The 23,354-nt window shown below is 30.4% G+C and overlaps 1 protein-coding gene across 2 annotated transcripts in view; it reads right to left on the bottom strand.

Moving 5' to 3' along the window:
* Window positions 1-19,808, bottom strand: part of LOC142327119 (uncharacterized) — a 58,653-nt gene extending 38,845 nt beyond the window's left edge. For both annotated transcript variants that reach the window (XM_075369996.1, XM_075369995.1), the window contains exons 1-5: window positions 19,616-19,808; window positions 19,079-19,282; window positions 17,628-17,809; window positions 8,990-9,229; window positions 7,593-7,644 (exon numbers count right to left, since the gene is read on the bottom strand). In XM_075369996.1, coding sequence (XP_075226111.1) covers window positions 7,593-7,644; window positions 8,990-9,229; window positions 17,628-17,809; window positions 19,079-19,282; window positions 19,616-19,649 — 712 coding nt within the window. In that variant the 5' untranslated portion in view covers window positions 19,650-19,808. The remainder of the gene's footprint in view (window positions 1-7,592; window positions 7,645-8,989; window positions 9,230-17,627; window positions 17,810-19,078; window positions 19,283-19,615) is intronic.
* Window positions 19,809-23,354: the final 3,546 nt, after the last annotated feature.

Below are 23,354 nucleotides of genomic sequence, written 5' to 3' on the forward strand. Positions count from 1 at the left end.
TTATGATGTGACCAAGTTGTGCTATAAGGATTTCATAGATGTTAAACTAGCATTGATTTTTGGAAATAGTTTTAACAATACTAACAATGAAAGAGTATCAATAAATGAAATATGAGTAATAAAAGTTGAAAAAAGTGAACTGTTTAAAGTTTATTACAAATATTCGTTTTCAGATGATAAGTTTAAGTCAATTATTTTTAGGAAAACCACATCATGAAAATGTGAAAATAATGTTATTGTTTTACCAAGTTTAAAAAATGCATACAAAATGAAAGTACCTCTCAATGAGAACAAAGTTAATGATTTAAAATATTTGTTGCAAAATGGTTATATTCCAGAATATTATAGTAGATTTTATGATAGTATTTTTAAAAAGTTTACTTTTTTATATAGAGTAGTTTTACGCATTTTGTAATAAATAGAATTTTAGAAATAATAAAATAATATTACATTATTATTATTATTATACTTTTACGGCCAACATGGGACCACTTAAGTCAATTTTAGTTGGATCTTTTCTGAGAAAAGCGTGTTATTTTACTCTTCCGAGCTGTCCAGTATTTCTTCATCCATTCAGATCTTGCTTTCTTTTCTTCATCCGTAAACACCCTCTTCGTTGTATTTTGTCGTTTGTCTGTCTTTTGTTTAAATCTAATGCTTTTGTCTTTTAGCTTTGTAATTTTTCCAGTTTTATTCTGTAGGTCAATCAGGGAAATTCCCAATTCTTTCATATCTTCTCTAATTTCTTTGATCCATCCTACTTCTAGCTTTTGGAACCAAAGCTTTTCAATGATATTTCTTGACAGTCTTGTTTCCGGTGTCCTTATGAGATGACCAAAGAAACAGATTCTTTTTTTCCGCATAGTATCAGTAACAGGCTCTATTTCTCGATACACCACCTCATTTGGCACAATCCACCATTGGCATTCTTTTTGGTGTTTTTTATTGATACACGTTCTGACAATTCTCCTCTCTATTTTCAGAATTTTTTCAATTCGGTTTTTCTGAGTGATTTTGAAAAGGGTCTCGCTTCCGTAGGTGACTACTGGCTGTACTACAGTTTTATAATGTTTAAGTTTTGTTTTAGCAGAAAGGCATTTTTTGTTATATGTTGACCAAGTTAATTTTTGGGACTTAATCATTTTATTTGTCCTGTTTTGCCATGTCACTTTTTCATTTAAATTATAAGTTATTATTTCCCCTAGATATTTAAATTGTTTTACTATTTTAATTTTCTGATTGTTTACCGTAATGTGCTCTATTACCAGAGGATCTATGGCCATTAGTTCAGTTTTTTCGAAAGAGATATGAAGCCCTATCTTTTGTGCTAGGTTTTGAAGGCTCATGATTTGTGTTTTGGCTTCTTGAATATTATTTGCTAAAAGAGCGAGGTCATCTGCAAATCCTAGGCAATTTAGTGTGATGGGAGTTTTTCTTAGTACCCATTTTTATATTTTTGGGATTTATTTTATACCATTTTCTCATGACAAATTCGAGGGCGCAGTTAAAAAGGAGTGGTGAGAGGCCGTCTCCTTGCCTCAATCCAGTTTTTATGTAGAAGGGTTGAGAGAGTTCACTTCTGAATTTCACTCTGGACTGGGTATTGGTTAAAGTTAATTTTATCATGTTTACGAGTTTAGGGTGAAGGCCCAGGTTTCTCAGAATATCCAGCATGGATGGTCGGTGTATACAATCATAGGCTCTTTTAAAGTCGACGAAGGTGATTATTAGTTGTTTTTTCCGTCTTTTATATAAGTCCATCATAAGTTTTAGGGATATTATTTGCTCTGGGCAACCTCTCCATGGCCTAAATCCCCCTTGGTATTCCCCAAGTTCCAGTTCAAGTTGGTCTTTGCATCGGTTGTATATGATTCTCGACAGGATTTTGTATGTACAATCCAGGAGAGATATGCCTCTGTAGTTTTCTGGATTAGTTTTATCCCCTTTTTTATGTAATGGATGAATGAGGGCTGTAGTCCAGTGTTCTGGAAGTTTTTCTTCGTTCCATATTTTCACGAGGCATAGATGTAGGGAAGTTTTGACTGAATAAACTGATGAATGTTTCCAGAGTTCTGCGAAAAGCTGGTCTTCTCCGCTTGCTTTGTAGTTTTTTATTTCATTTAAGGCTGCGAGAACTTCTTGAATTGTTGGCGGGTTGATATTTACCGGTGAAGTTTTAACTGGAGTTTCAGTGTCAATCTCAAAAAGCTCTGAGGAGTCGTCACAGTTGAGGAGTCTATTGAAGGTTTCTGCCAAAATTTCAGCATTTTCTTTATTGGTGTGGGCCATATTTCCTTTTTTTCCTCTCAGCATAAGGGTGGGTGGTTCATATCTTTGAAGAGCCTGACCAAAAATTTTATAATAGTCTCGGGAGTTAGTTTTCTTGGAACTTTCTTCTATTTGCTGAATCAAGTTTTTTTGGGCTTGTCCTTTGGTTCCTCTTATAATTTTCTGAGTTATTTTCCTTTGTTTGGTGAATTCATGGTTAGATTCTTCAGTTTTCTGGGTTTGGTGGTTGATCCAAGCCCGGTGTCGGTCTTTGAATGCTTTGTCACATTCTTCATTCCACCATTGGTGTTTTTTTCTTGGGTTTATAGGGCTAGTTCTTCAGCTATTTCTTTCAGTTGGGATGTCAGTTCTTTTAAATTATTAGTTAATTTGATTTTTTTTGTTGTTTCTTCAAAGATGGCATTGTTTATTAATTTATGTGGATCATAAGCTCTTTTGTTTTTAGGTTGGGATTTTTTTCTTTTTATGCGGGGTGAATTTTATTTTAACTTTAATTAAGTAATGGTCCAATCCAGTATCTGTTACTCTCAAGACTTTTACATTATAAATCTCCTTGTGATAATTCCAGTCCATGCAAACATGATCGAGTTGCCATTCTCCTTTTTTCCAATCTGGGTGTTTCCAAGTCTTTAATTTGTTTGGTTTTCTCATAAAATAGGTGGATTTTGAGATCATATTATGGTTTCTGCAAAATTGGACAAGTCTTTGGCCGTTCTTGTTAGTTTTCTTCTGGGCAGGCCATTTTCCGATAATATCACGATATCTTCGTTCTTTACCAAGTTGGGCATTAAAGTCCCCTATTAAAATCTTGGTGTGGGTCTTATTTACGTTGTTTGCAGTTTGGTCAAGAAGTTCCCAGAATTTGTCCATCTCTTCTCTATCTTTTTTAAGATTGTTTTTGTCATTGGTGGGAGCATGGACATTTACTATGGTGTAGAATTTATTGGCTGATTTTAGGGTTAAGGTTGAAATCCTGGGGAAGTAAGACTTAAATTCTACGACTGAGTCAATTATTTTAAGATTGATTGCAAATCCTGTTCCGAACTGTGGGCAATTCTTCATTACACGTTTCCCGGGGATTCCTTTGTAAATTCTGTAACCCTGAGATTCAAACAGCTCTCGATCGGTGTTTCTCATTTCTTGAAGTCCTGCGATTAGGATTTTTTGTTTGTCCATTATGTCTGTTAGAGTTTTTAGTTTGCCGGGTTGAGTTAGAGAATTAATGTTGTGAGTGGCAATGTAGTTTATTTGCTTGTGTTTTATCCTCAATTTTAAAGTTGTGTTGTTTTTGGGTGTTTCCAAACGCTCCGATTCATTGTTATCTTTTAAGCAGCTGCCCACCGGATCCGAGTGCAGCCTTCTCTGGTATTTACCAGACGGTGGATTTTTTCTTAAAAGACCTTCCTTATTTGACTTTCAAAGGCAAGTCAGCCTTGGGTGGGAATAAATTCCCGAGTTACAACTCTGGATGTGATCCAGAGAGGTGATTCCGATTTAGTTCACCGGTAGAAATCTCCACGTTTCTAACTGGTTATCCAGACGAACCAACGTGGAGGCGGAAACCGATTTTCTTAATTGAGATATTAAGTATGGAGAAAGTTTAAATCGGTTCCGGAATCATTTCATCCATATTACATTATATTTAGCAATTTAGTAATTACAATTAATGTTAAAGACTGAATGTAGTTTTAACCATCACAATAATTTAGAAAACTGACTTATGTTTACAATCATTCACATAGTACTAAAGGTGTTAATGTTATTTGAATCAAAATTGTAATAGCAGCAACTTAGATTTTTTACTTTAGTATTTTTATATAACTTAACAATAAGAAAAGCAAAGACTTCGATATTTATTTTATTGGTTAATAAACTCTACCACAGTACAACGACTAAAACCACAAAAGTTGTAACTCAAATAATCTGTAGTGAAATCCAAAGAAGAGTGGTAATAAGTAAGAAAGGGATTGATTTAAACCCTCTTTTATCAAATAATAGATCATTTACGTGCAATTTTTTTAGCTCTTTACACAGATTAGACAATACACTATCACAATAAAAAACAAATATTAACTTGTTGCTCAAATAAATACCTAATTTTCAACTTAATAGTTACACAAAATTTTATTTTTACATTCCTAAAAAATTAGTAGTTTATTGAGTTGTGACACTCTTGCACAGGATGTACAAAAAAGGTAGCAATTTAACAATGATTATTAAAATATCTAATAAAAAAGTAAGTATTAAATTAAAAAAAAAGAAGAAGAAAATGAATATCTCAATATGTACAAGAATAATTCTACATTAAGAGTAATGTTATAATATTTATTTATACAGTATAGCAACAACAGGCATACAACCACTTACACTTGCTGATAGATGACAATAATGAATTTTGTAGCATGTGAAAAATGCCATCAATGGGATTCAAACCCAGGACCTTCAGATGAAAGATCAAGATGACACTACTCCAACAAGGAGATCAACGGATAATTATCACCATAATTTAACTATTATTATAACAATAATAATACAAGTGCTCATTTAATTTCTTCCACGTGAAAAAAAATTTTAATGTTTTTATAGTACTGTTCAGATTGGATTACAAAAATAATGTTCACAAACTGTCAGTTTAAAATTCCCTGTGCTTCAGTAAATTTCCCATCAAATCTTGAAATTGTTTTGTGTTGTTAAACTAACTATATTTTTAATACTGAATGTAGTCACAATAAATTTCACAGAAAAAATATTTATCAAAAACTATAAGATTGTTCTAATTTTACACAAAGACAAACATTTTTTTAAAAGTGTTATAAGAATAACACTTTTAAAAAAGATAGAGAATACCATTTATGAACAAAAATTAAGTTCTACGATCAAATTCAGATCCTTATATTTTTGATATTATATCATTATAATATATGTGTATTATTTGTAAAAAAAATCTTTGAATTAATAAGAAATATTGTAGGCAAACAATGAAATATCTAAGTAGCTAAGATGCAAACTAAGGTAATCGCATTTTCAATATTTATCATTGTTTGTTTAGAAATGAGTCATCATAAATAGGATATCTTGTCTGTGAATTTGTTTCTTGATTAAAAGAAAAGTGCTGACTACTCAGTATTTATGTATGTTAATATTACAATTTACTTCATAACCTGATTCAAAATGGCAATTTAATGAAAATGGAAATGCAGAACTGTGAACAAAACAGAAGTTATCATTTACTGCATCCATGTTAAGTAAAACAGTGATACAAAAAAATTATGAAAAGTTTCAGTCTGAAGATTATTCAGAAAAAAATAGTCCTCCACAGGGCTAAGATTCTAAGGAAGCCAGCAACTATGATTGTTTCCCTTTTGGGTTTCCAATGAACATGCAGATCAAAACCAAAACTGATCCTCGCAAGCTCTCTAGCTACTTTGGTACGTTCAGCTTCGTACCTGGGGCACACATATGACACGCCACATGTCAATGGCCCTACACACACCACTGGACACATCAATGGCCATATACTCTGGACACAAACCTTAATCAATTAAACTAAATCTGACCAGCCTATCTTGAAAAATACCATGTCCAGAAAGAAACTGTGTAATATGCTGATTGAGGGAAATCCACCTAAGTACTGACTGAGAAGTATGCAGGTACTGCATACTTCTGTACTTCTGCAGGTACTGCATACTTCTCAATTAGTAAAAATACCATGCATGTAGCAGCCATCATACAATTCAGTCCACCTGACCCACCATAAATGAAAACCTTGGTTGTCTATTTCTTTCATGTGGCTAGAGAGGGAAGTTTTCCTGCCTTTTTAGCACCATAATGCACTCAGTCGCAAGGATATCAATGGGCTTGATATCCTGATACCTATAAAGGAAGACACCTGCCTTGTGATGATCGCGATCGCCACACCACCCCTCTTGTTCCTAGCTCTGTGGGCTTTACCGGAGGTCATCTTTTAGCCCTCTTTAAACTGATAAGTTTAAATTAAAACAAAATTTAGGTACAATTTTGCAAAACGCACTGATTATTTTGAGAACAAGTTCACACAATTCAATTAATTTACCTATCAAGATCAAAATGTTTATAATTAAATGATTATTTTAATGAAACCACAATAAAGATGAAAAATAGTCCATAGGAACAAAAAATATCCACAGGTTGTAATAATTTTTATGAACAAATTTTTTTTTTTATTGATAGTCCAATTTAATAGAAATCATATTATAAATAACTATGTAGTTTTAGTTCTGTAACAGCTTAGAGAAAAACTAATATGTTCTTCTGTCATTAAATAAGCAAATAGAACATTACACATATCTAATGGATGAAGTAGCAATGTTGTAAACTATTTTAACTCACAAAATGATTTTCTCGAAAAATGACTGGAATAAATTCATTCTGGTAAAATTATCGGATGCAAAACAATTTTTAATGTCTGACTTAGAAAACATTCCACTTAACATTAAAACACTTTAAATCAATAATATGTGTTTAGCCAATGACAAATTTTATAAATGGTTAACTCCTACAAACTTAAAATATAAATTTTCACAAGTTAAGCTATAGTTAAGTTAAGTTATAGTTATAGTTAAGTTAAGCTATATGAATCTAACTTTGTAATCTTTTACCCTGATGATAATCAAAGATCAATATTTCCAGTTACAAAAAAATTCCAGATTTTTTATTAATTATTTCATTTTCAGTCTCAACATTCCCTGACATTTTATTTATATAAGTTTGAAATTAACTCTTACGGTGCAATAGAACTAGATATCAAGCTCTTCATTCAATAAAATATCAAAACTAACACGAAAAAACAAAACTTTTCTAATGATAAGAAGCACAAAATAAGTGAAATCCTTTTCATAAGTTTGAAATGCTCAAGATATCACAATTTATCCAAAACTGTGTTCTAGTTTCTTCTCTAACAACAGTAATGACTGATTGTCTGTATAATCTACACACAACACTGTTTCAGTTTAAAATGTCTGTTATTGAACAAGATTAAAAATGTTAAATTATACTGTTTGCTTCAAAAAAATTGCTACCAGAGATAATTACATTACCCAAAAGCATTACTAAAAATATCAAAATGAAGTAGAAACTAAGTAACACATAATGCAAGATTAAAACCCCATCTATAATTGATTAACAGTCAATTGCGAGACAATTTTATATAAAAACCGTATATATACGAATAAATACATAAAAGGAGGAAAAAATATTCACCAGAATATTTATTAAAATAAATAGGAAAATAAGTACATTTTATTATTACAGAAATATATACAAACCTTTATCCTCCTTTATTAATCCATCAGGTGATATACTAGTTTTAACAGAACCCTGAAACATTTTTTAGAAATTAGTAAAATTTATGGAAATGCTAATAAATAATTAAAAAGTAACATGTGATTAAACATATATTTAACCAGCCCCAAAATTGTCCCCAAAGTAATCTTTTGGGTCACTTACAGTACTATTACACCTAGAATAAAAATAAAAAAAAATCAGTTAAAATGCAGTAAAATTCAGTTAAACATTTTTTAAGCTTTATATAAAGTAGGATTGTCAGAAAAATTGACCCCAACTATATACCCTCACCCATCAAGATATTGACCCCAAATTGCCCCATATGCACAAAATTTCATGATGCATATGCACGATACAAAATTTCATAAAAATTGGTTAATCCAGTCAAAAGTTATTAAGCTTCAATCACACTAATCAACGTACATAAGTATGATTATAAACATCATTAAACCAATTTTTTGAATTTTAGGGTCCCTGGGTCGTGAAAAATCGAGAAATCCAAAAACAAACCATATCCCATTTTTGACCGATTACCAAACTTTCCTTCTTGCAACAAAGCTCTTAAGCTATGATGCAAGGAAAGTAAACATTTCAAATATAATCAGCTCATTTCCTCAGGAACTCCTTCAGGCTCTGGCTTACAGTGAAATTCTGAATGTTATTATATAATGTTCAAATACTATAAAAACACAAAAGACACTAGAAAGATAGTATGAATAAATAAACATATAAAACAAATAGAATTGTTCAGAATGGAACATGATTACTTAGTAAATCTTTGTTTTCAGTAATTCATTAGAGTGTTAAAGTTAACACTACTATTTTAATACTAAGGGACTCCTCCTCAACACTGTCTCCTGAAAATCAATTATTGCTGGATTTGAATAAATATATCCTAACACAATGATATAATTGCCACTTTTTGTACAAATGATCAAGACACATGAACAATGAACATGCCACTCTCAAGTCACCAAATCAAAAACATTTTCTTGAATTGTTACTCTTAAGCAGCCACAAAAGATATAAGGGAACTTCCTTAATGTAAAAAAATCAAATAATCAAGGTTTAAAAAATTGTAAAATGGCTAATGTTAAAGCTAAATTACTCTGCACCATTCACAGGAGTAGAAGATTGGATAGAAATATGATGATGCCATTGTTTTATGAGTAACAAATCAGTCATTGTGCTAAAATGAATTACAATGTTAACCACAGTATATTTCTTTTAAGCATCGTATCAGTATAATCAATTACTAGACTAAGAAAAAAAAAACTAAGCTTATATTCCTATGGCCAGTGTAATAATATCTGACTAATTTTAAAACATTAAAATCATTTATAAAATAATTTACAACATAAAAAAAGAAATATACTACCATTTGTGTCTGTGAAATAATGACAAAATCTGTGTGAATATGTGAACCAATTTCTTCCTGATTTTGAGTAGTGAACTGGCACGATAGACATTTAAATGAAGTAACAGCTGGAAAAACATCCTTCAAATATTCAACCGGTACCCATTCATCATTAGTAGTATGATTACAACTGTTACTACTAGTTCCATTTGTACTCCCAATTGGTTTCATTTCATTGCAATCAACACTAACAACATCAATCTAAATAAAAAACATATATAAAAATAGATTACTAAAGATACAAACAGAATTTTACATTATAATTAAGGGAGAAATTTACAATATCTTATTACACCTAATATGTTTTACATTTAAAAAAAAAATCAGATAAATAAATCACTCTTAAAATTTACAACTTATTTTTAAAAGAATAAAATATGAATAAATAATGAGGACTGACAAACTAATTTAATCAAAGTTTACTGTTACAAATTTTTTTTAGAGTGAACAAAATAAACAAATTTAAACTAAAAGAACTTCAGTTAAATTTAAGAAAACATTAAGAAATTATTAATGATATTAAAACATTAATTTTATGAAATTTGTATTATTTAAAAAGTTTTAGCTAAAATAACCCCTACAGTGATTGATTACTGGAAAAACTAGGATGTAGCACAACATTTTCAATACAAAAGAAAGTAATAAAATTAATTGTTAATGCACACAATATTGTAGTGAAAAAAAATAATAACAAAAAAAATAGGAAAAGAATTTAATATAACTCAATGTAAGAGGCACAAAAGAAAATAAAAGCCAATTTGCAACTACAGAATGCAGGAATTAATTGTTGGTGTTGTCATTATTGTTAGATGATGCCGAATGCATTATTCAATAACAGAATAGATTTGTTCAAATAGTGCGCAAGTAAAACATTTTTAAAATTAGATTGTTGATCTAAACTCCTGCCAAACATGAAGTTTGTTCTTTAATATGTTGTAAATGTAAAAGTTGAATTCCGAGCGGAAATTCGTGTACAAATCACAGATTTTTATTGTAACATTATGAACTGACAAAGTGTCACTAAGCTATGCTGTAAATTCTAAGAAATAAACAAGGAACGAAGAACTGATATTCACAATAACAAAAAAAAAAAATAGGCCGAGTTTGATCTCTGAATATGATCTGGACAAAATTGAAGGCAGCACTCATTCAGATCACCAGAAGCAGAGAACCCCAAGTGATAAACAGAAGCACTAACAATTAAAGATCAGAAATCTTCTCCTTATATTAGAGAAGAGGAGCCAAATAGGTGGTCAGGTACTCCATATTAATAGTTAGTAATTGAAGAATATTCAGTAAATTCACTAGCCTATAATTTTTAACCATTTTATTTTCATTGGATTCTGCACGGTTAGATTCTGTTTTTCTTTCACTTGTCTAAATTCTGCATTCTTATTTATTCCTTCACTTCCTTGTTTCTTCAACATACCTCCGTTCACATTCTTCAACAAATTATCTCTTTCTCTTATCAATTATGTCCTACCGACACCTTCTGTTAGAAACCTAGTTTTTCTTCTGTCTTCATAGTTCATTAAAATCCTCCTCTTTAACTCTTCCAAGCAACTCATTTTTCATTATTTAACTAACTAGCCTTATCTAACTTCAGGATCCTCATTCACACTCATATTTCAAATACCTACACATAATTTTTATGTTTCATACTTTGTTCCTGTCTCTGGAAACAATTGGAACACATTGAGGATGACAGATTTATTCCTTAATCAGATTATAATAAACAACAGATGTTGATATTATGAACAGAAGAATGAAGCAAAATAAGATTACAAGTAGATCAAAGAAAAATATCAATCATTTTAAGAAAATAAAAAATCAATCGCCGTTAAAAGTAAAAAATATCTTGCAGAACAAGTAACACTACAAGACTGTTGAAGAACTATAATATGAAAACAGAAATGTAGATGAAAATATCATGAATAAAGAAATGAAAAAATGTGATAAAAAAAATTATCTTAAAGCAGAATTCATAATTTCTTCAAATTTTTTTTCCATATCTTAGTACACCAAGAAGCATGATTTAATGTAAGTTATACATTGGAATTCTACTTACATATCTTCAATACACAGGTTGCAATGTAAGCTATATATTACAATGGTTGTAATCTATCTAAAAAAGGCAAAACAAATTTTCAGCTTAAGAATGCCAGGAAATTCTGCGTTAGAACTTTTTTACAACTATGAGTTTTTTATTCAACAACTGGATAAAATTTAATAAATGTAACAATTCCAAAACTCATAACAGTTTATTAAAAGCAACAAGTATACTACCATTTACACCACAGCATTTACTTTTTTTACAAATATACAATAAATCTAAAAAAAAATCATGATGAAATTAAACTATTAAACAAAAGACTTAACATAATTTAAACTTTGAAACTCTTACAACTGAAGACAAAAGTTAAATAACATTACTCCAGTCAAATCAGACAAAAATAACAAATAATTATCATTGAAATTCATCAATAAAGTTCTAAAATATAGTCATAAAAAAATATTATAGAAGTCACACAGGAGCCAACTGAATAATTCCAAACTACAATTAAAAGCAACATTAATGAATCCTAATACACAAAAATATTTCCTTAACAAATTCAACTAGAAGCCTTCCAGCCTAATCAAAAACACACAAACCCAACATATCTAAATGCCTATTATAAATAACCAAACATGCCTACCATTACAAAATGTGTCTCCAAATTCATCGACAGGGTGATCGAAAATACATTAACATAGATACTAACATATATTTAACCCGGCATTATTGTGGTACGAAATTGTTACACGGATGTTGAGGTGGGTTAATATAACCCGTGTATGTAATGTACGACATTTTCATGTTTTATTGAATATATTTGTAATCTTTGTCATTATAATGCATATTTACACTCTGATCTTAGGAATAAAAGAAAAAATATTAATTACAGAACATTTATTCAAAGTATTTCAATTTTTACTTAAATTCACACAAAATTAACAAAATTGAGATCCCTTAGAATTTCATCACTTTACTACACTAAAACATAGTCTTTTCAGTACATGGCACTTAAATTATACCTAACTAACATATCTTTGGAAAAAAAGTTTAACGAAACAAATTCGAATCCTCATTGTTTACACAATCACTGCAGAAAGGTATGATATGGTCAGGGCAAATATATTTGTCACAACCTCGACATGTGTTTCATTTTACGATCTCTTTGTACAGGGCATACTTGGCAGGCATCTTTTGCGGGCATTAGGTATTTTAGCAGGAGGCTCTTCAGGTGATGCAACAGTAAACGCTCTGATTCTCTTACGCATTTCTCATGGCAAGCGATTCAAATTCTGGTGGTTTTTCAAATGATCACTGACTAGTGCAAGACCTAAGCTTTTCAAAAAATGATGTAATTTTTCCATTGGCTTATTTATTGTTTATCTGGTGTATTATAAGACCATTAATGTCAGAATTGTTCAACATGGCGTAAAAAATGGTAAGAGGCATCTCTTCAAATTACGGCTCACATCACATGTAGCGCTAAGTTCATCAGCAACGTCCACCCCGCATTTGGTTGAGTTATAGTAGGTGATAAGTTCAGGTTTTCGTTTTTCTCCAGTTGAATCGTCAATCTGATCATCATGGTGCAAACTCGACATCAACAAAACCATCTTATTTTTGTTAGGGATATGAGAAACTAGAATAATATCTTCTTGAAAGCCAAATTGGGATGAAAACACTTACTTGGGATAAACAGCGTTACGAGTTTTAGTGAATTCAGGAGGAATTTGTCTTTTGTTTTTATGCAAGGTTCCAACTGACGTTAGCCTGTGTTCTTTGAGCAGATGCTGGACTAGTTCGTAACTGGTGAACCAGTTATCAAATGTTATATTGCGGTTTGATTTTGAAATGGGTAGCACAATGCGACTCACAATATCGCATGGTTTATTACTTCCAGCAAATGGACCAGGGGGTTGTTTTCCGGCATATATTTCAACATTCAAAATGTAGTAATTTTTAGCATCCACCAAAGCTATTGATTATCTTGATGTCATACTTTGCAGGTTTTGATGGTATGTATTGGCGAAATCGGCTCCAGCCTCGAAAAGCTATTAGCATTTCATCAATAGTAAGACAATCGCCGGGGATATACGCAGTTTTGCAATTTTCAACAAATTTTTCGAATAGTTCTCTGATTGGGCCAAGTTGTCAATTTTCTTCCTTTCTTCACGGGAAGTCTCCTCATCAAAGCACTTTGTATAAAATGGAAATGTTGTTCAGACATCACAAGTCTAAATATTTCGACTCCTGTGCCATCAGACGCCCATAGGACACTCAAATTCTGTCTTCCTGAACAAATTAAGCTGGCAATATATAACAGGCCAATAAAAGCTTTGAGTTCTGCCATGCTACACACCTTCATATAAGTGTGCTTTGACAAATCTGGGTTGACAAATTTTGCGTTCAATGCGTGCATTTGTGTACGACAAAACATTTTATAACATATCATTACTGAAAAACAAATTCCAGCATTCTAACTCAGAAGAAAGACACAAAAAAAATTTAAAAAAAAAAAAAAAAAAAAAAAAAAAAAAAACCTATCTAGCAGATTTTGACTTTTGTGACACACCTGGCAATTGTGTGATTATATTTTCTGCTCTAGTTCTTACATTCCGTCTAAAAGGTGTTTTCAACCAAACTGTTCCATCTTTACCAATATAGCGTGGACATATCTCATGTCGTGAAGATGATTCTGGAGAAACAGGATGCTCCTGCCGTGGCAGCGTTGAACTATTTGCCCTGGATTGCAACTGCATTTTAATTTCATGTAGCGGGACATTATCGTCAGCACTGTCTGAACACTCCTGTTCCGTATCGCTTGACTGGCTACAAACACTCACTAGATCCCTCTTCATCCACATTATCATTATCAGACAAGCCTTCTTCTGAATCAGATTCCTCAAGAATTGACAAAATTCTTTGGTTCTCTCTATCCATGTTTCTAACTACCTTGAAGCAAGGGAAAAATAGTAAAATAAAAAATATATATATATTTTTTATCTTTAAATAATAAATATTTATATATTTTATAGGGTAATATATATATTTACCCTTGAAGCAAGGGAAAAATAGTAAAATAAAAAATATGAACATAAAAACATAAGAAAAAACTTAAACACCAAAAAACAATTCAGTAATAAAAAGTTATACTTAAATAAGGCGCGAAATTGTTACGTTAATTGTGAGGATGGGTTATATTTACCTTTTTGACAAATGCGCGCGTTTAGCTCCCACCGCGGTCACCGCTCGACTGATTTCTTTTCAAACAAGTTTAGAACACAGCGTTGGCTCAGGTTTAGTTTAGAACACAGCTACTGAGAAGAATGGCAACATCGCGCACGTACGTAAAAAAATATTTGCATTTTTAAACACACTGGGTCATTTTGACCCAACCTCAATGACGCCAAGTTAAAAAAGACCTTATAAACAATATAAAAAATATCCCCATAACTTTATATTACCATCATTTATATACTAACAGCATAGTATCACCAGACATATACATAAAAGTTAAGAAGTATACATAACATAAAGTTAAGAAGTATACATAACATAAAGTTAAGAAGTATACATAACATAAAGTTAAGAAGTATACATAAAAGACAAGAATGCATCTGAGGAAAAAAATTTGCCTACATTTCAAAACAAATATTACACAAACTAAGGTGGTCCTTGTAAAGGGCTACTTATTTTCAACATCCTTAACAGAAATTTATCAACAACACATACAAAAAAAAAATGTACATTTACACAATCTATAAACTTGCCCACAAAATAATACATGGTAGATGTACTGATGACGGTGGTACCATCTTGTGTTAAGGCAATCAACACAATGTAAACAAACATACATCAATACAATACAAGCAAAAATTTAATTTACAGGTGAATGTGAGTGCAATGAACAAATAAATTTTTCTGACTTCATCCTCAGAAAAATATACCACTTAATGTAAAATATATTTAGAATAAACTATAAATCAAAATACTATTTCAAAATATAGAGAAAACCAATGAAGATAGACACTCACTATAACATTTCAAACCACCTACTTACATAAACTAAACTTTTAGACATTTCTTCCACAGAATTCTTGACATATCAACACCACCTAAGAGATTCATAGAATTTAACACTACAAAGCACCCAATATATACAGATAAAACATACTTACTGACATACTCCTGTGTACTTTAATAAAAACAAAGTAAAACAATAATCATCAACAACCTACACAAACAAAGACTCCATAAAACATTTTACTCAATTTACATGAGTAAAATGAGGCCCTCAGAAAAAACTATGAGCAGGACAAACACAATAGCTTTGGAATTTTTAAACCGAGCTGTACTATGTTCTAGTCAAACATCTCTCTATATCAACAGTGTAAACATTTGCTATTCCTCTTCTCTGAGAGGAATTACAATTCCACAGACACTGACACCAATTTGATATTGTAAACAAACAGAAAAGGGTCAACATTACCACAATTTAATATTAAAAATGCAAGGGGTGATGTTAAAATATGAGGCTTAATTTGCTTTTTGTTTTTTTATTCGTTACAATGCGCGCTACAATTCATGATCCCGCAAAGAGTGAAGTACAAGGAGTAATCTGATTTTTGATTGCAAAAAACAATTATGTTGATGAAATTCACAGACAAATCTGTTATGTTTACAGGCCAAATATTATGAGTGATGCTAAAGTAAAACAGTGATGATGTTCATTTTGAGAAGAACAAACTAATGTTCATGATGAAGAATGTAGGGGTCTGCTATCAGCGATATACGATTTGATTGAAGAGCTTATGAAAAATTTCTGAAAGCCAGTGCTCTACTGTGTCACAATTGACTTTGATCTTTCATGATCTTTGATATGAAGTTTTGACTGAATAATTGGGCTATAAAAACTGCATACCAGAAGATGAAGATGTTAACAGACACACAAGGAAAAATGTTTTTCTACAGTGCGTGAATTCATGCAGCAATATGAAAATGAAGGTGATGCATTATTTGATCACATTGTTACAGGAAACTAAACCTGAATTTCTAACTCTAACATTGAAACAATGCAGCAATCAATGCAATGGTGGCATTAATCATCTCCTAGACCAAAATTTCAAACAAGATCATTCAATAACGAAGCTGATGGTTATTGCTTTTTGGAACTAAAAGGGTATCTTGTTTGTCGAATTTAGTGACTGCAAAATTATTGTGAAACGGTGATGAATATTGTGAAAATTAAAAAACCTTAAAGGAGCTATAAAAATCAAATGATGTGGAATGCTATCCCGTAGGATTTTGTGTTTGCATGACAATATCCAGCCACTTGCAGCAAATCAAACAATGACACAAATGGAAAAGTTTTGTTGGAAAATATTCAATCATCCACCCTATAGCCCTGACACAGCTTCCAGTGACCATTTTGTTTTACTTCACCTAAAACAGTAGCTTACATCACAAAGGTGTGATGACAATAAACTGAAAAATGGTGTTACTGTGAGGTTTAAGTAACTGGCAACAGAATTTCGTGAAGAGGGAAAGAAGGAGATAGTGAAACACAATGACAAATGTGAAGTTAAAAGCAGCCATGTAGAAAAGTATTAAATGTATGTAGTTTTTATGCATAAGTAATAAAATTTGTTCATATTTTTCAGTTTTGTTTTTATTTCAAAAAGGACCTTGCTTTAAAAACATTCATCTTATAAACAAAAACACAACATAGTAGACATAAAATTCAAATCTAATAAAATTTTTGACTAGATTCTAAGTAAACATCTATGTAACTCAAAGCAAAAGGCTGTCAACACTAACATGAACTGACCTCTGAGTGAGAACAGCACCACCGGCCACTAAAAATGACCGCAAAAGGAACTAAAACTGTTATAATGTGAGTTTTGAAAACTTTATATTTATTAAATTTATTTTGCTTTGAAGTTTTAAATAATTTTTAATCACTGATCACTACGAATACAGAGATACACCATATTGTTAAATTTATCTATTCAATTTAGTTTTAGTTAATTTATTAAAAATAGCTAAAGAATTGTAAAACATTAATAATATGTGAATAAGATCAGGGGTGGCATTTTAAATTCAGTAGCAAAATACTGTATGCTAAGAAAGCCAATCAGCAAAAGCAAATTGTGTGAACATCACAGAAAGGTTACTTATAACATTATATTGACAGGAAATTTAGTCTGAAAATAGGAACAAAGTATGATAGACAGTAAATATAATTGGTATTTTGCAGTAAATGATTAAGAGGGATGACTCAATAGTTATTAATATTAAAAAAGAGGCTGAAACAATAATATAAGCATAAGGCTAAAATATAAACAGAATAACTACACAAAACCAATAAATAACAATAGGATGATTCAGAGGAAAACAAAATGTCAAGGTGACAGTAGAAGGTGCTTCAACACTGAATAAAAACTGGATAAAGAAAAAGGAAAACATTTAATTTAAAGAAAAACTTATTAACTAATTAGAAACCAACATTAAAGAAAACCTTTCCCAGATAATTTTAATTAACTCTACCTCATCAGACAGGCTAGTATTGCCAACAGGTTCTTCAGCAGTATCCACAGAAGCATTATCAACAGTAACAACTGGCACAGAGGGGGATATTTGCTCGCAAGAATTCAAATTAACAGCCGCATTTGACAAACCTGGTTCTACTACTTCTTCCCCTTGGATTCCACTCATTAAGAAATACTGACCTATAATTTAAACAATAAATATAATCAACATAAAAGTACATTCAACTCTTTCATATAGTTAAAACACACTACCAAAAACAATAAACATAGTTTAAAAAATAAATTCAAAGATAGTCTTTATGTATTAATAATCTTCAAATAACACTCTATATCCCATTTAAAAATTTAAGCACATTTTTATCTCAGAATTCTTAAATACACAATATAAGAATTTATAATTATAAAAAGGCTATATATTATGAGATAAATGTAAAAAAAATAAAAGTACACAGAACAGTCTGCTTCTAAAATTCACATTTATTCCAAAGAAAGGTCTCATTAAAAAGACCAAACAGTCAGATAGAAATTGAAAACATCACGCAAAAACAGTGTATTAAAAGTTTTGTTTATGCCTTAATACAATAAAACCCTAATTTTATAAAACTATAAAAAATTAACTATGATAATCACATACAATTATGGACTCACCTCATATTAAGATCTGTTACTAAAAGTAGATTTTGTATTTTAAAGAATGTCCAATTACAAGTCAGATATATGAAAAAAAACATTCATTTTTCCTCAAAAGTTGTCTTCAGAAGTGTCACTATCCTGGAGGTGAGAATCAGTGTCAAGAAAGAAATCCTGGTCATTCTTTACTGTAGTACAGATCACCAAAAGCTTTTAATAAAGCATGAACAAGTGATTTATATTTACGATGCAACTTGCAAAAGATGAATTCAGCAATAAAAATGGCATTCTGTATTGTCATACAATGCTTCTAAAAGTATCATCACTTTCCAATATTACTAAAAATTTACTTAAATCTAATTCACAACCATTAGACACAAAAACATTACTACTACATGATGCCACTTATAAACTGTAACCAAAGATTCCTTGAACTGAACTTCGTACAATTACAGCAAACATAACCTTACACTCCTTTCACTTGCCTAGTTAACCATAACCAATAAATTGGCCGGTTGATAAGGCCATTGTTTACATTTAATATTGGTTTCTATCTCGTGCCTGTAATCCTCCGATTAACATATTTTAATATAATATGTATTGAAGCTGAGTCAATAATTGTATGTAATAATTTTAATTGTTTGCAATTAAAAACTTTGTCACCAAACTACATTAATCTGTGACTGTATTTGCAGTCGATTTATAGCTGGCAATATAGATAAATATTAAGTACACTCAAACAAATTAAAAACGATTACTTATGGGTTTCACAAAACTACAAATCCACCAACTAATTAAAACCAATAACAAATATAATACCATTACACTGAAGTGCAATCTGTCCATCATCAAGAATTACAATTGGAATTGTTTGCACAACTTCATCCTTAATATTAACATTCTGCCATTGATCATCATTGCTAGCAACATTTTGATTATCCAATGTCTCAGAAGGCACTACCACAGATGTAACATTTAATAAAGCTAGTATATCATCTGCTCCTGAGTTACTCATGTTATAACCTACAAAATAAAAATGTAATATTAATTTATGTACCATGTTTACACGGTACATTGAATCTATTTAAAAATACTATTACTTTAAATATCTGCTTTGAAAATAAAATTGTTCTCTTAAATATAACTTCCTCAACCAAAATCATAGTTCGAAAATCACAGCTAAAATTAGATTTGTAGGTTACCTGGCAATACCTCAAAAAACAGAAACAAGTCAGTTGTTATATGACGCTAAATATAAAACTAGAACTTATATAATAATACAGCGAAAAAACATATTTACGTTTAACCCAACAAAAATATCACTTAAATTTATGTTATGAAAATGTATTTATTTACCTTTTACTTTCAAAGACCTACCACTGCCATACATAAAATTGAGGGAAATTCATGTTACTTTCAAATAACCATTAAGGATTAGAAACCTTGTAATAAATTATTATAACTTACATACGTCATTCATAGAATGCCATTTTAAGACAATAAATAACGTTATTCAGAACAAATTTTGTAAGGCAAGCAATTAGCAGATCAAAATCCTACTCAGGTTTGCCAATGCTATTTCATACAGAGTTAAAAAATTATGCATCTTTTGGTGACATAATTAAATTTTTTAAATTATATGATTTTGAGTACTTGAAAACGGTTTAAAAATATTTTAAATTTCAAACAGCATACAGATGCTATTTTAATACTGTAACCAATATTAAGAAATACATGCATCACTAAAGAAAGCCCAAAACTTCACAAAAAAAATAGCTAAATGTTTTCTTAATTAATTGATAACGAATTAAACTGTAGTAACTTTGTCCATATAGTTATTCTTTAACCTAATAATCAGGACCCATAATAAACCTTGGTTTACTAAACCCGCATAAACAGTAAGTGTGGATCATTACAAAACTCCACGAACGGGTTGTGAGAGGTGATATTAACAAACTGAGGCATGTTCATTGACGCTAAAACGGTGAATAGTAATTTTATAAACACACCAAGTCTATCGAGTATTTTAGGTTAAAGAAAGACAATTTCGCTATTTAACTTCAAATGCGTCTTCACTTCGTAAAACAATGCATCAGATGACACTTCAAAATCAGTATTGTTTTTCATTACCGTACCTTAAATTGAGGAGAAAAAAATTTGGTGATATTTGTTTTATTTGTGCTTCTTTTCAGACCAACAGAATAAAATGTTGTATTCATAAATACAAATAATATCTGAACATACAAATAAAAGTTCATTCAGCGTAAAAGCAATGATTTCTGTCATTTAACAAGAAATAATCACCAACAATAAATGGAAATTTGACAATTTCTAATTCTAAACGTATGCAAAAAGATTATTCTTGAGTAAAATAAATAATATATCTCTTTTACAGCTAGATAGTACAAAGTAAACTTTTTTGTACTTCAGAATCTATTATTGTAAATTCTGAGATAATAACTTAAATAAATCTGAACATTTTGTAGTAAACGACCTAACAATGTTATATATCATAGTCTCTTCCGTTATCCTCCCGCCAATTATTATCATTGAGATTAAGTTTCAGTGATGATTTTCAGTACTTTAACAATACTATACTTTTACAGCAATTAAGATACGCATACTACAAAGAAAATGAGAAAATATAATTGTAATAAGAGAGTGACTATTTGATGATCCGCCTACTGACATGTTCGACTTGTTCACTTCACGAACTTGATGATTGACAACTTATTTATTTTTACTTATCCAGTCTCACAGTAATACCGTGTAAGTTAGGTTACTACTGTTACCCGAATTGGCGTTTATTTTCTCCGTAATGGATGTTCCCCGTAATATATATCGTTTGTGTGAAATAACCCATAAAAAAAAGTACATGTGTTCGTATGTTACAAAATTACAATACTTTCCAACAAATAAATTATGTAATCTTGGATACGAATTGGTTTTGAAGATTTAGGATAACCGAGAACGATGACGTTATAACAATAGGTAATACCGAGTTAACTTCAGCTGCGTCAGAATACATGATTGAAAGGTTTCAAACTAAGTTTGGACAAAATATTGTTATTTATGTATTCGATGAGTTTTGAAATGTCAAATTCTGTAAACGTGAACTAGAAATTAACTACAAAGCATTTGTTGACTACAGCAATTACCTGCTACAGCTATGTGCGAATAAACTGTTCAATAATAATCGTGTTAAATACAAATAAACAGTTGTAGTCAGGGAATGACTGACGAAAATGATGAATCAACGTTCATTAAAAGAAAATATGACGTCGGCAGAGTACTACGATAGCAATGGGTTTTTGGTAGGATTTCTTGCGAAATATGCGTAAGTATTTTGTATTTGCTGCCTCTAAAGTGCGAATTCGTTACTGCCACTAACAGTCAATCTCATCGCCTCCGGTTTCGTAATCGTTTTCAGTGGTCGGCCTTCAACGTCATAACAAATCTGAAACGTAATTAGATAGCTATTTATGCGAATTTCTCTAGCGCCATGATGTAGAAGTAAATAATCAATGCGTTCCAGTCAATTCTGAAAAATATTTGCGCTTTTGGTCTGTACATTGTCACTATTTGGTTTTTGTTAGCCAAAGAAAATTTCATCTTCAACTCTATGCAGAAAATGAAATCAAAACACATCTCAAATATTTTTCATAATTTATTTAATATTTATATTGAACACTGTTCACGCATACAACCACGCTTTTTCAAAACAGAAGTTGAAGAATTTATTTTCAAAATTATTGATCATTCTTTTTTTTGCAAAAAAAATTTAGGAGCAAGTAAGGATTAATCTACAAAAAAACTATGTACAATTCAGTCTTCAATCTATGAAAAAAATGAAATGAAAACACATTCTGTCAAGCTTAAACTTTCATTAGATCATTTTCCTACTAGATAGTTTCATTTTCAGTACAGGATAAGATTAGATTAAAATTATCTTATTAATAAAATTTTAACTTCAAAAACATCTTCAACTCTATGCAAAAAATGAAATCAAAACATATTCTGTCAAGCTTAAACTTTCATTTTATTGTTTTCTTACTACATGAAGTTTCTTATATATTTCAATATAAGACATTTTTTTCTACATACAGTTCTTTTCCTAACATATTTATCTTGAACTAATGTTTTTTCCTAACCATTTATATACTACACCTCAACAAAAGAAATGTGATGAACAAAATGTATCACAATTTATTTTTAAATAGTATTCTTAATAATGTTTCATATCTTACTGAATTTATCCTAATTTTGAAACATACAAACTGCATTATTGTATGTGTGAACAGAGTATTTAAATATTATATAAATCATGAAAAATACTTGACAGTATGTGTTCTGATTTCATTTCTTGCATACAGTTGAAGAAGCAATTGTCCATAGAGTTTCACTTAGAATTAATAAAATTGTCTTATACTGAAAAAAAAAAGCTTTATGTAGTAGGCAAATTATCAAATGAAAGTTTTATGCACAAATTAGTGCAGACCATAAAGTTCTACATATATATGCCTATGTATAAAATTTTGAGGCTCAAAAATCTCCAAAATTACATCGGTTTCATTGACATTTAGATATGCATGTTAAAATTTAACGAAAATTGGTTGAGTTGTTCTTGACCAATTAGTATCAGCTGATCTGTCAGACCACTTATGAAGTCTGAATATTTTTATGGTAGTTACTGTGGGACTTTAATGTGCTCCAATAAAAAAACAAGAATGCTAATTGAAAAACTGTTTTGCGCATAAGAATAATTTTTATTCAGGATTCTTAAACACTATCATTCATATTTATTTAATAAAATGAATTTGAAGTTACAGAAGGTGATGAAAAACCCTATTTTCAAGATTATAGAGCTAGTGTTGCCGCCTCTTTGTCAAGTTGTCATACTTGCCGGGAGGGAGCGCTAGAGATACCTCCATAAATATCACTTTCATGCTACAATATACAATTGAAAGTACTTTTTTTTTTTATAAATATATCATTTATAATTTATATAATATAAAAATAAAATAAGTAATTAAAAAGTATTAATTTTTCAATAAAAGACATTCAATTTCAAATGAACACATCCAATTATAGAATG

Source organism: Lycorma delicatula, chromosome 6 (assembly GCF_047948215.1).
Source record: "Lycorma delicatula isolate Av1 chromosome 6, ASM4794821v1, whole genome shotgun sequence".
NCBI classification, from domain to species: domain Eukaryota; kingdom Metazoa; phylum Arthropoda; class Insecta; order Hemiptera; family Fulgoridae; genus Lycorma; species Lycorma delicatula.